Raw genomic sequence first — 13,877 nt, 5'->3', positions numbered from 1 at the left:
CCAAACGTGGGCTGAGGCGGTCCGGCAGCGCAGGAGGCCAGCCACAGCCCTCGGGTCCCGTCAGCCTGTAAAGCGTTTCAGGGTCACTCGCCCACACGGACAGGCAGCTGCCCCTTCTCCAAGCAGCCTTCAAGCTCCCCACCCGACCACATAGTGCTCGTCCCGCTGGCTGTCATCATCCCACTGCCGTCCTCTGCCCTTGGTCGACCTTGGCTTATGGCAGGTGCAGGTGTGAGTCCCCAGGAGGCAGCACGCTGCCTCACAGACCATCACCAGAGGCGTGCTATCTCTGCACCAGCACCACAACACACAGCTCGTGAAGGCCGGCACCTTCGCCAGCCAAGCTCGCTCCTGCCTCTCCTCCAGACATACCCAGAGCGCAGCGCTGCACGCACTCCCCCTCTGCTGCCCTTCAGAAATACTGCTAAATTGCATCACTGTCCCTTGAGCTGGTAACTACTGCACCTTCACAGAACAGATCCTTGGTGAATAGCTGGGCACAGCTACCTGTGACAGGTCTCAAAGAGCTGGAAAGCAGAAAAATGCCTGTGCCCTTAAGAAAATATGTAATACCAGTTGGGAAAGGGTAAACTAATGAGCCGTAGGTCAGTTAAACAGTTCTGAGGACTGAACTTTCATCCTAACTTTCTGTAAGCACGAAGTACGTTTATCTTCCATGCCACATCAAAAGCAAAGCAAGGTTACTGGCAAGGAAATAATAGTAGTGATCAAACCCACGGAATTTAATGGTTGGTTATTTCTGATTTTTTTTTGTATTATATCCAATAATGCTTCATTTCTGTTCTACAGGAGTGGAAAAAAAAGAAATCAGACCACAAAGAAATGAAGAACAATAGTCAGTACTCAAAGAACTACAAGATGTGTAACAAATTACAGCAGGTCTTCAAACCACTGGGGCAGCCTTTGAAAGTCTATCTAGTGAAAACTGAGCTGAAAGCTTCCCCTTTGGCATGTGAGGTAGAAAATGCATTTTCAGCATTTATACAAATAACTATTTTATTAGGATTCTGGTAAATGTCATTCTTATATTTGCTTATTTTGGAAATTCAGCCATGAAAATAATGGCAAGGGCACACTCAATTTTTGAAATATTTGCTAAACTTCCTCTTAAATCACGCTTGAATTTGTAATGCAACTTCCAGAACAATAAAGACAGTTTGTGAACATTATTTTCAAAACTGTGAAAAATGGTAAATGCTATAAGAAATCAGTTTATGAAAGACAGTAGAATGAAAACACATGACAAGAAGAGTCTTCGTAAGTTTCTTCCACACTTTATCATTTATTTTATAATAATGCACATGAAATGTATGAACAGATAAGTGTTTAGATACTTTGTACTTCTGCTGTGCTCATTTATCCACAGGACACAACCGATGATGATATTTCTTACCAAGCCTCTGGTCAACCTAAGAAAGGGGGAAACAAAATTAGCACAAAGGAAATACACACAATGAAGTGGGTTAGAAAGGTCTCACAACGTACTATGTTTTTTGCTGGACAAAAATATTTATAGGAAAAATAAACTAATTCAGAAAATCTTGTAGTCCTGTGGTTAAGTGTTTCTTTCAAGTAGCATGTTAATTGCTGAGGCCATGATCCCGAATAACATTTTTATCTGGCAGAATCACAATTGTGCTTTTTAAGTCAATAAGGACAATTTGCTTAATAATGCAAATCCACAGGCATTGATTTTATATCGTTCTTATGCGTAACATACAATGACAGCTAAGAAAAATGTTCCCCACCATAGAACTGTTAAAAAAAAAAAAGAGGCAAAGAGAAGCTATTTCTAGTGACCTTGTCCTCCTTGCCACTAAAAGCACTCTAAGGTATTCTCTTTGGCACCTAAATTTATTACAGACATTATAAGGCATATTATTTTCAAAAAGTTTGCATGTCCAAGACAAAAAGCTGGCAGTGAATGTGCACACAAATGAATATCTGAAAATATTAGTCACTTCATCACCGTAGAACTGGGGAAGAAGTAGCCAGACAGCAAAACCAAGACAAGATATTAAAGAAAATAATATGGGAAGAGAAAAAGCCACCAATCAAGATTTTGAGAACTAACCAAAGTCAAAAGATCTGCAGAATTCAGGTTTCTAAGTTAAAAAGCATCTGTATGTCCATACTCACTATGAACATCCTGTACACTTATGTTTTCTCTCTTCTTTTCTTCTTTCATACTCCATTTCATCTTCATTATGCTGCTTGAAAAGCTGTAAAAGCAGCATGTGTTAAACATCTATACAATATACAACTAGAACCAGAGTATGAAAAAAACTGCAGAAAATGAAATTCCCATGGTCAGAATGTAAACCGGTATATAACTATTAGGAATCAGGGTGACAGAAGTTAAACCACACGTAAATTATCAATTGTTCAGTAAGGTATGTTTTATCACACCTCCCTCAAACATTTTCTGCTGGCTGGCCAATTTTTTTTCTCCCCCTTTTACTGTCAATCCACTACCACCCCAAAAATGGGGATGGGAATCCATCCCACCATGCAAATCACTGTCATCATGCAAGTGCTGCTTATCCTCAGTGTTTCCTCAGGAGAGCTACCACATCCTGCTTGCTCTATCAACGTCAAGGCCAAGAGTTCTCTGAAACTCAGCATCTTGCACCTGCGTTTTGCTCAAGAGAAGGGGGTCCTAATCAATTGAACGTAGCTGAAAAATGCTTAAGGAAAGAACGCTTGAACAGTACGATAAACCAAAACTGTTTGGGCACATCCTTAGATTTTATTTAAAGTGAGTTAGGAAAAACAATATTGAAAGCACTATGCCAACAGGCTTGAGGAATTAATTCCTCGCTAGTGGGTGTTTTGAAGTTTGCAACAGGGGCTTAATAGGAGCTTAACAACTTGTTCATTTTTGTAAATTAAACTGCCACATAGATTTGGGAAAGCACAAGTAATCCACATGTGATGTGCTGCTTCAATCTTGACACTTGCTATGCCTATCTATTACCACAACCAATTAAATATGCTGTAGCCATTATCTTCGGATCATTACGATCTGGGAATTGTTAAGTTCAACAAAATCAACCAAAAGCACTTACAAGAGCCCACAGGGCAGCACTGGTGCTAAAAGCCAAGCCGACTCCAAACCAGTTCGGATGCTCGTAATTATGTTTTCTCGCAACAAACGCAGACCGGGTAAAAACTGCGAAGGCAGAAGATTCCAAAAAGGTTAACGTTTTTTTCTAGTCATTACCTTTTCCTATTTTTTCTCATCAGTGCCAATTACTTGGCAGTAACTGACTACTAAGTCAATTACCGACGCTAATACGATCAGGAAAGAGATCTAATTACAACATCGTTAATAGGACACCCCTTCCTAGACATACTGCAGCATCCCCTCCCCTAGCTGACGGAAGAGAGAGAGGGGTCGGGGAGCTGCCCACAGCCCGAAGAGGATCCCTTTCCCTTCCCCCGGCCCCACGGCCCACCCCCGGTCTCAGTGCCCCGCCGGCAGCGCCGCTCGCCCCCCGCTCTCACCGAGCCCGGGCCCGGGGGCCGCCAGCCGCAGCCTCGCCGCCGCCGCCCTCAGCGCCGCCGCCATCTTGTCGGGCGGGCGGGCGGGCGCGGCGCTCATGGCCGCCCCCTGCCGGCAGGGCGGAGCCGCCGCAGCCCCGCTGTCCCGGGGCGGGGCGGGGCGGGGCGGGCGCGGGGTCGCGGCGCAGGCGCTGCGGGCGCGCTGACCCGGCTGGGGAAGCCGTGCGCGGCGGCCATTTTGGCGGCGCCTCTCTCCGGCCTGCTCGGTTACCACGTGAGCCGCCGCCCGGGGCTCGGCGCGGCTCGGGGCAGCCCAGCCCAGCCCAGCGCGGCGGGCGGACGGGGCCGGGCCCGCGGCACAGCGGGCGGCGGGGGAGGGGGGGCGGCCAGGCTCTGCGGCGGGGAGGCTCCCGGCGGCGGCGACCGATCAGCGGGCACGGGGCGCAGCCCGCGCACCCCCCCCCCTCCCCGGAGCGCCCCCTCGGCGGCGCCGGAGCCAGCGGCGGGAGCGGGAGCGGCGGGGACGATGCCGTCGGTGAGCCTGCCGCCCAAGGAGAACGCGCTCTTCAAGCGCATCCTGGTGAGTGCCGCCGCGGGAGGCCGCGGGGCAGCCGGCGGGGCACGGCTCGGCACGGCTCGGTACCGCCCGGGGGGGAGCGGAGCCCCGGCCCCGCCGCCCCGGTCAGCCCGGGGGGGGGGGGTCTCCGTCCCTGCGGGGTCCCTGCTCCGGCCGGGGGGCTGCCCCACGAACAGCCCCGGCGCCTTGTCTGCAGCAGCCTTCCTCAGCCAGCGGAGCTTGCGTGGTGTTATTTTTCCTCTCCTAAACTCAGATTTTTGCCGTGGTAATGAGATTTGCCCGTCCGGGGGAAAGGTGGCTTTCAGAGGAGGAAGTGAGGGGCGGTGAAGGCTTCGGAGGCCGTCCGAAGTTTGGCTCAAAGGCTGGCTCCGCTTCAGGGTTTGACAGTGGCTTTTTCTGGGTGGCCATGTGTGTGTGTGGATGGACGAGGCTGCAGCAGGAATTAGTCAATGAACGCAGCTTCTAGGGTGAGGTTATGGCAGCACGCAGTCCACCTACCATGAAAGAAGTTTTTCAGTTTGCATCTTCAGAAACTTGTTTCAGCTTTGGTGCCCTGCTGGGGAACCTCGTGTTTCTGAAGACTGGGGGGTGAGTGGAAAACAACGGAGTTATGTTAGTGAGTGGTTTCAGTGGCTTTGTGCAGAAAGTCATGTTATCTGGGTCAAACGCTATGTAGTTTTCTCTCAGAAAAGTCAGTTTTGTCCAAAAAGCTTGCGTCTTCTTTCAGCAAGGCTTAACCTGCTCAGTTGGGTCCTTCCAGCGGCCAGGAGTAACACCAGTGCTATTGTCTTTTTGAAATAACAGCTCTAAAATTCTGCCGTTTAAGTGGTGTGTATGTGTAATCTGTCACTCCATTCTTCAAAACGTTCTGTGAAAATGAAATACATCTGTAGGACTGGAAATCCTTACGGGTACGTACAGACACCTCGTCCTGAGACGTGCCGCTTCCGTTAGGTTTAGAGTACATACAGCGAACTGCGAAGTTTGTTTCTACTTGGAAAGGTCCAGTCCTGCGTGGCAGTTGGTATGACCTTGTTCTAAGCATGTAATTTTTTGTAAGTTGTGGGCTGGGAGGGTAATCGTCTTTGTTGCTACTCCCTTCTTTTCCTTTGCATTGGGGATGACCGGTGTGGTTACAAGACAAACTGAATCAAGGTGCCCGTCTGTGTTTAACACTGTCAGTTGTTTTTTTTTTTATTTCTGGGCTTGGGACATGGCCCTCTGAGTATTTGTGCGGAGGGCAGGAACAAGGGAGGAGTAAGTTTCTTTTGGAGAAAATGCTGGCTAGGCACATACGAGATGAGTAAAGCTTCACAGTTTGGTTCAGGTCAGGAGAGACAAAGGTCTGTTCTAGTCCAATCGGATTTATGTGGAGTGAAGCAATTCTAATTTTGCCCTCTTTTTAACTGAAAAGCTTCAATGAAAACACAGGAATTTCAGGTACTAGCTGAACTAAAAGTTATTCTGGCCTTTTGTTTTTCTGTATCTTGCAGGAATAAACCTGCATTAAGGCTGCCCCGTGATTAAGTGCATTTGTGAATAGAAAAGGGTTGAAGTCAGTTTCCATCACACTGAAAATATGGCTAATGAACTGCTTGTCTGCCTCATTATAGATAATGACCCTACTTTGTAAGGTTTTGATTACGTGGTGGACACGAATGTGAGGCGTCTTTCAGGAAGTCCCATTTATCAACGCAAGTCCAAAGGAACACGACTTATCTGCTCCTGCACCACCGCTCCATCTCGCTCTTCCCTTCCTCAACTGAGCCCTTCTCAGGAGGCTGTAATCTCCACGACACCGTGTCCTCAGCCGTCTCCTCCTGGGGCCCACAGGTGGCTGAGCAGCAGGACGGGGAGCCAGAGCCCGCCTGGGCAGCTGGCTCACCCGTGGGACTCTGGCCGCCTAATGAGGTGGCCTGATTAGCTGCCCCTGGGTCAGCGCCTGCTGTCTGCTGGCCTGGGCAGGCCCCCGCAGTTGTCCTGTTGAGCAAGCCTGGGATGTTTTTTTTTTTTTCAGCAGATGCTTTGGGAACCAGCCCAAGTGGTATTGAAAGGATGCATTACCCATCAAGTAGGTAATTACTGACACACAGACTGTTCACAGAAATGTGAAATCATTCACACCCTAATTTTCGTGGAAATGGTAAACATAGGAGTTAAGTGGCTAAGTGGCTTTATATTCCTGTAAGTGAAGTATACAACAAAATCTTTTTTTTTTTTAAATCCACTGTGTATGTTCCTGAGGCCTTATGTTGTTTTTCAGTATGCTTGTGGTACAAAATTTAAATGTTAAGACTTTGCAAAAGCTACCCTCAGCTGCCCAGCCTGAATTTACCTTTCCATAGTGAAAGGCAATAATTATTTCTCAGTTTATTGTTTTGTAGCAAACATCCTGCATGATCAGTAAGTGTCTTTTGCATAAAAATTGGCTTGCAAACCAGCATTTCCACCTAAATGACAAATTCTGAGTTCAGAAAGGTGTGCACTTTGCCTTCGTTTGTTGCGACACGCTAACTAGCCTAACCTCTCCTAGTCACTTTACAGGTATGTGGAGGTTCTGATAGGAAAAAAAATCATGTGAATGGCATTTCATAGTTTGGTGTTCCTACAGTGCAGAGAGAAAGGAATCTGCACGGTTAGTTTGAATTAAAAAAGCAGTCGCAGGATGATCGATTGCCATCCTGCTTAAACATGTGCTTCCACTAAAAAGAAAGTTTCTAGGTTATATTGTTCTTATACTTAGTGTTGAGTCAACACATCAATATTCCTGTGCCGCTGCCATTGCTCAAAGGTTCTCTGGAGTTTTGAAGAAGAGAACTGGATCTGTACATTTTCCCCCTCTTTGTTTTTGATCCATTTGAACATATTTGAGTCCATGTCATTCTTTTGAATACAGAAAATCTTTAAGCTGCCTACAGATTGCTCAAGAAGACTTGAGGCAGAGAGAGAAGAAAGGGTAGAATAGCAAATGCAGGAGTTGAAGGAGTAGAAAAGTAGACTTCTAGGTACCCAGAAGGCTGAATGTACTATGAATTAATGGGAAGAAAAAGACAGTTTACTCCATTTTTTCCCCCTCTTTCTGGACAAGATAAGACCAGTAATTGTAGGAAATAAGATAGACCGATTTATATCGAATATAACTGGTGATTCTTACTGGCACTTTGCCAAATTACTCAGCCACTGTTTCTAGTCAGATACCATTCATCAAATATGGTCAGTTTTATTTTCCAAGTCCCATTAACAACATCCAATTAACTTTTGTTTGGATGTAGAAGTTGGACATTTTGAAAATGTGCTGGAGAAATATTAAATCCAAAGCTATTTGCTGTGCCAGATACTACGTGGAAGTTGCTCGCTTCCCCGAAGCAGCAGAGGATACAGTTCTCAGAGTCATAGTGTTCAGGCAGAGCAAGAAGGTGCAAATACGTCTCATCATAGCTGGTAGGCTTGGGCAGGAAAAAAACGACTCCATGTTTTAGTAAGTGAAATATTTTATAACGCAAATGATGAATTCAGGTGAGGAGCTAAGGGTGTTCAGGCCTGGTTTAAAAAGTTCTACTGAGCCGTAACTCCGGCGCGTCTCGTACAAGTACTGTGCTGAAGAAGCCAGGTGCCGTGCTGGCCTAGCCTTGTGTATGTTCTGCTGTATACAGATGAGAGGCTCCCTAGCTTGTCAGGGCTGGTGATGACATGTGGTCTTCGTGACATCTGGGGAGGCATACAACTTCCATCTCAGAGTCAGTTCCCTCGTGCTCGGAGGGTTTCATTCAGCGCTGCCAGAGCACGTGTACTCCAGCGGGGCGTTACAAGGGCCGGGGTGTCTGTTGCAAGAGCAGGAGTTGTGAGTTTCACCTGGAGTTGGTCAATTTTATGGTAATGCTGCTGCGTGTGAGTGTGTTTGTCTTTGAGCTCTTCTTCCTTTCCATGCTGGCTTTGTCAAGTGTTCTTCTACAAGCTACAGGAACTTCCTAATGACATAAAAAAGCCTGTTGAACAGCGTCTCTACAGTGGCTCTGCTGTAAATCTGCCAAGTCCCTCCTGCTGGGCCATCTTCCTGTTTCTCCATTCCAGATTCTGCTCCCTGTCCCTCCACTTTCAAACTTGACAGACCTGCGCTTCTCCTTCACTAATACTTCAACCGGCACCAGTCCTTTAAAAATAATGTTCCGTCTCAGCAGTTCAGGTGCTGACTTTCAGGTTGCTGGGGTAGCAGACTTGGAATAGCCTTTTAAGTGATCTGGATTCAAGATTAAAGACTAATTTCCCAAATTTCACTTTTATCAGTAACCAAATAAATTAGCACATTTTGTATGCGATCATCGTTGCATTTGCATGACTGTACAGTAATCAAGTGTGTTCGCCTCTGAAGTTTCACCACACATTATCTCATCTGAAACATGGAATTGCTAACAAGGCTTTTCCAGTATCCTGGCCGCAGAGATGTCGATCGTTCCTTTTTCCTTTGCTAGAAGGAATACCCCACTTGGCCTTCCCAAAAGTAGGAGGGAAAAAATATTTCTTGGTTGAAATATTGGGATGGAAATAAAGTACAGACCTTCTACTTTAAGTGAAGTTGCTGCGTCTTACCTGCTGTGTTTTTTGTTGGTGGTGTTTTTTTGTTTTGTTTTTGTTTTTCCCCAGAAATATTTCTCAAGCTTTCTAAAGAAATTAATTACTGTTTGAGACTAGGACAGTATTAAGGAATCACTTGAGCAATACTGCTATGACTAGAGCTTGTTCACCAAATTAGGTCACTTTTGTCGTAAAGGCGCTCTGAAACTGTCCAAAAAGGATTCCCTGCTGTACATTTCTTAGGAACACTGTAATTCTGTTCCTTATCTGTTTCAGTAATGAAAAGGAAAGTGTTACTGATAAAAACACACTTATCCTAATGTCTTAATGGTTGTAGTATCATAACCAGTCTTAGGTTTTTTATGGCTGTAAGTACTTGTAGCCAAAATTCTGTGTTGATATGAAACATTGTAGCAATGGAATTGATCTGTCTTACATAGTATATTGTGCGGATAGGTATTGTCATTTATTTTGATTAGAATTTAATCAAGTCTTCAAGTCTGTGTTTTTTTCCTATTTTTCAAAGATGTTTGTAGTGAATTTTTACTGATTGCACTTTCTGGGCATCCCAAGTTTAAATCTGTTTTTCACAGCAGCACTGTGGCACTGCAGCAAGAGTCATGATAAGGAGTTACATCTTTTCTGATAATGCTGGTAAGGGCCTTTAGAGAAAATGTGCAGTTATTCATTGCAAACTTTCGAACTGGGGTCAGTGCCGTTTGTTACAAGGAACTTGTCTGCTCCCATGATATCACACCATCAAGCTAGCAAACTTTGCAATGTTGAAGAACAACCTACCTTATCTTAATACCACATTAAATATTTTGCAATGTCTCAGTGCTGCAAGACAACATCTCATACCTCAGCGCTAAGGGTGAAGAATACTCTGGACATAATACATAGGTAGGAAATGTCACCGTGTGTCTCCAGCTGTGTCACGAGTTACAGCTGAGTTGAAACGTCTGTGCACGTCTGGAATGACCTTTTGTGGGGGCTTCCTCATCCTCTTCTGTACCATATTTTGGAATTTCGATTTATTTACTTAACTGTTTCAGAAGATCGTGAAAAACCGCATACCTGCCGTCCATACCAGATCTTTTGTGCGGTACCGTCAGTTCCGTGCGGCATTCAGAGATGAAGCCTGAACCTGGGGGATCTACAGGAATGGATAGAAAGCCAGCTGATCTGAGCTGGCACAGAGCCACATTCGTGATAATTTTTCCCAAGAAGGGAGAGGTTAAAATAAGCAAGTAGCGGCCAACAGAACTGATGTTGAATAATTGATTTTTCAGCAAAAGCCTCGCTTCAGTGAGTAAGAATTTCTAGTTTTTCTTCTGGAAGAGATTTAACTACATGTCAGCAGCTCTTGCCAGCGGAATTTTGTCAAATGCAGGAATGCGAGGCCAATTCAGAAGTACAGGCTGATTTTTTCCTGCCTCAGTATTGAATGGAAAGGTCCGCTTATTTCTTATCTTCTTCCTAACTAATTGCAGTTTGAACCTGTTCCGTCCCTCTGATAAATTCTACCAAGGAATGTTCGTTATGAAGTATCAATCACTCCCAAAAAGCAAGGCAAGTGCTGCAGGAGGAGGGTTTCTTAGTCCCTTCGGTTAGGCAGTTGCTGAAGCTGTTCCTTATGCACAGCAGTTCTGTTCGGTAACACCGCACGGCAATGGAAGAAGATGGTAGGTTTCAATCTGCTGGCAAAAAATGATGCAAGTTTGCCTCAGAGTTCTTCAGCATTAAGATATCTGTTAGGTCTGACTACTTTTTCAGTCCACTGGTTTATACATCTTTTATTTGTCATGAAACTGACTCAGTGTGGTTGAAGCCCTTGCCTAGAGCTGTTGAGCTGTTTGATATGGTTAGTGCTCAAAAGACACACTAATTCACGGTGAGTGGTTGCTCCTAATGCTTCCAGCTTTCAGAATCTTCTTTACTACATTTAGCTTGAATTAGTGCACCTTAGTGACTTGACCTGATCTCGTCTAGCTGCAGAGAGTAACTGTGCTGGAAAACAGCCTTGAGCTGCGCGGCGCCTGGTCTTGCTAGCCTTTAAGTTTGCTGCATCTGAACAGTGCTGGAAGAAACAGATAGCATCCCAGCAGCAGACATGCATGTCATGCGTTGTAAGTGCACGCCTCAGCTAACGTTAAGGCCAGGTGTGCCAAGGCATTCTGCTGCAGAAGCTCTCACGGCATCGTAGTTGCCAACGCTGCGATGTGGTGCCACAAACGTGCGTGTGCACGGCTGCTGCTGGGAAATCCTGCACGGTCCCCTGAGGAGCTGATTCCTGGAGCTGAGACTTGTCCGCCTTGCTTCTGCTCAAGACGAACAAACCCTCGGGGAAGAGGTTAGCAGAAAGTGGGATCCCTCAGCTGCTCGGGCAGAGACAGACCCCTCTCCATTGTTTTCTACTGAGGACTCTCAGATGCAAGTAAAATACTTACCTGTGCATATATGTCGATCAATTATACAGGTTCTTACCAATGGCACTTACAGGCTACATGACCTGCTGAGAAAGAGGGGTTGAGTACAGCGGGCTAGTGATGAGCAGTTAAGGTTGCATCTACGCTGTCTCTTTGGTCTGAATCCAATTTTGGTTCTCATTCAGTGAAGAAAATCTTACTTTGGCTAGTCTGTCATAGCCTTGACTAAATTATAATGATAGCTTTGCCAGAGTTACTGTCAGTTATAAGTGTTTGGGGGGGGATTTTTTTTAAGTGCTCAAATTTGCTTTAGTTTTATTTCAATTAACTATAACCAATTCTAAAATGCACTTGTGAATGTGTGTATGACTATACAGTACATAAAGCAAGCAATGAATTGCTGAGTTCAAGAAGTCTGGATAAAACTCATCTCTGTGCTCTTGTCGGCAGCCCTTGAGAGCGCATCTAGATTTAGTAGCGTGGCTTGTCAGTTCTCCCTTGTATACAACCTCATGGGTCACCAGGGAAATTGCTAGTGGAGTCTTTTCACCTTTCTTGATGGCAGCCATCAGGGAAGAAATGCGGAGGAATTATTCACACTTAGCATGGTGGGCCAGTGTGCGTGTAAGGCACCTGCTGGCTGAAGACTGATTCTGCTCAGATCTCTGGATTCAACTTCTATGTCTCCAACACTGGAATGCGAGCCCTCCTTCCACCTCAGACCTGGATTTTAGAGAATATGGGCTCGCTCTTCTACTTTCAGTTTCAGTCTTTGCTAAGCAATTGCTATGCGCTCAAGTCTGTTGAATAAATACTTGGGTAGGGAGGGAGAGTTATGCTATGTCTTACCAGCTAGGGTCTTAAGTGATTCTGATACGTTGCCTCATCTTAATTCTTTGTAGAATTACATTAATTAAAGCAGGTGTTACATCCTTACCGTAAATACGGAAAAGTAATTAAATGTTATAAAAAGCATCTTGGTATGTTTGGAGTAGGCTGTCATTCTGGCTGCAGCACGTATGGAAAAGCTCATTAGGTATTTTTAAACACCTGGTAACTTACTAAAGGGAAAGCTCAGAAGGACAGCAGATGTGTAAAAGAGAGCCAGTGCTGATAGACAATCAAATGACTTTCTTTTGAAGCATTCAGCTTAACCTTACTTTTTAGATGTTTCACTCTTCTGTTTTCTCATTGCAAGGCGTCGCAAGCCTAGCTGGAGCACTTGTCTGTCAGGCATCACAAGCTGGTTGTGACTGAGGGCTTTGGAAGTATATATGCACAGGAGGTATATGTGGAGGAGTTTTGCTTAGAGAAGGCAACTTTGCTCTGTAGAATGCAACCTCTTGTAGAGCAGCTGTCCCCAAGTAAGTGTCCAATGCCAGGGCGTAACTACTGTGAGCTTACTCATCTGGGAGGAAAGCAGCTACTCAGATGAAGACTTCCTGCTGTGTTTTTGTCCTGAGAGTACTTGAGATATCCCTATTCCTACAGCTGTGTTTCTGTTTTGTTTTTTAACTTTTACTGATTCTTTTCTCTTCTCTTACTGAAACTGATTGCCTTGAGTGCTTTCTCTCCCAGGCTATGTATTACCTCACAGTCATCTTTCCTTGTATTATTTTTTTGTTCTTCACTTCCCCTTTCCTACTGTCTCCTTTTTCTTGCAAGATTTTTTTCATGTTTCTGTCCCTGCTCCTTCAAGCCACAGCTTCAGGAAGGTTTGTGTCAATAAGATTTCAGTAAGGTTCAGTGAGCGTGTGCTGTGGTGACATCTGCTGCATTCCCTACTTCCTTCTCTCTCATCCACAGCTTGCTAGTCAATAACCTTTTTGGAGAGGGAGATAATTATATACATGAATGAATGATAGTGGAATCTGAGTGATGCTGTTGGGCATGCTGGGGTAAAATAATCTCGTCTTTTCTGAAGCAAGACGAAACGTGACCTTGATTTGATTTGTTCCCTTCTTCCTGCTGTTTAAAATGTAGAATGTGTGTATACGTAGAATAAGGAAACTCTTAAAATTACATGATTTGAAATGCTTCCATTAACAAAATGAAATAGACTAAAAGTATTAACCTGAAAGGTTGGAGAAATTCTATGTAGCACATCGCTCACACTTTCAGCGATCTAGCAGTGCCTGAAAACAGAGACCATACGGTACTTCACTGGTGGATATATGCAGCTGTGACTAGTTCTTCATTCCGCACTTGGGGTGATAAAAGTACGTGATCAGTTCTTGATAATTCATGGCTTCTGTCCAGTTCTCTCTGGGTTGATGGGATCTTTTCCACAGACTTCGGTGGATATAAGCCTCTAAGTTTTTTCCTCTTTGCAGCCTAAAGGGAGAATTTGTTACAATTCTCAGTGAATTTGCTCTGTTATAAAGTACTTGGTATCATACATTTTGTATTACTCTGGGAAAAAAAAAATCTGTGCACAAATATTTCCTGTTTTTTAGCATATATACCATCTTGGCTGACTTTCCTTGAACTTCAAGGTGAAAGACCGGTTGTTAGACTACATAAAATGAAACTGCCCAGAGATAAGATTTCATGTTCATAGCCAGCATCTGAACAGCTGTACTTAAAGGCAAATCACACAACCCGGGAGCACCCTTCCTACCCCTCCTGCCTGGGACAGTGCCTTACTTACAGCAGGGACACGTTCGTCAGTTCCTGTGGCCGCACCACTTTTGCGACAGGTTTTGCTGCTTTCACACCCACCTAAGTGGGAACAAATGGCAGTTCTGCTTGCAGGGAGGGTGCCTGGGCGGTAG

General features: G+C 45.1%; 2 protein-coding genes across 2 annotated transcripts in view; one reads left to right on the top strand and one right to left on the bottom strand.

The window, feature by feature from the left end:
* Positions 1-1,279: 1,279 nt before the first annotated feature.
* On the bottom strand, positions 1,280-3,673 carry NDUFC1 (NADH:ubiquinone oxidoreductase subunit C1). The gene is made up of 4 exons (XM_040554845.1): positions 3,529-3,673; positions 3,090-3,193; positions 2,161-2,243; positions 1,280-1,430 (listed from the first exon to the last, which is right to left on the bottom strand). Coding segments are annotated over exons 1-4 (285 nt in total). The 5' UTR covers positions 3,626-3,673; the 3' UTR covers positions 1,280-1,429.
* A 57-nt stretch (positions 3,674-3,730) lies between these two features.
* NAA15 (N-alpha-acetyltransferase 15, NatA auxiliary subunit) overlaps positions 3,731-13,877 on the top strand; it is a 41,676-nt gene continuing 31,529 nt past the window's right edge. Inside the window, exon 1 of the mRNA XM_040555514.1 lies at positions 3,731-4,105. Coding sequence (XP_040411448.1) covers positions 4,052-4,105 — 54 coding nt within the window. The 5' untranslated portion in view covers positions 3,731-4,051. The remainder of the gene's footprint in view (positions 4,106-13,877) is intronic.

Source organism: Cygnus olor, chromosome 4, assembly GCF_009769625.2.
Source record: "Cygnus olor isolate bCygOlo1 chromosome 4, bCygOlo1.pri.v2, whole genome shotgun sequence".
In the NCBI taxonomy this organism is placed as follows: domain Eukaryota; kingdom Metazoa; phylum Chordata; class Aves; order Anseriformes; family Anatidae; genus Cygnus; species Cygnus olor.
This window is presented reverse-complemented; position numbering and strand designations above follow the sequence as displayed.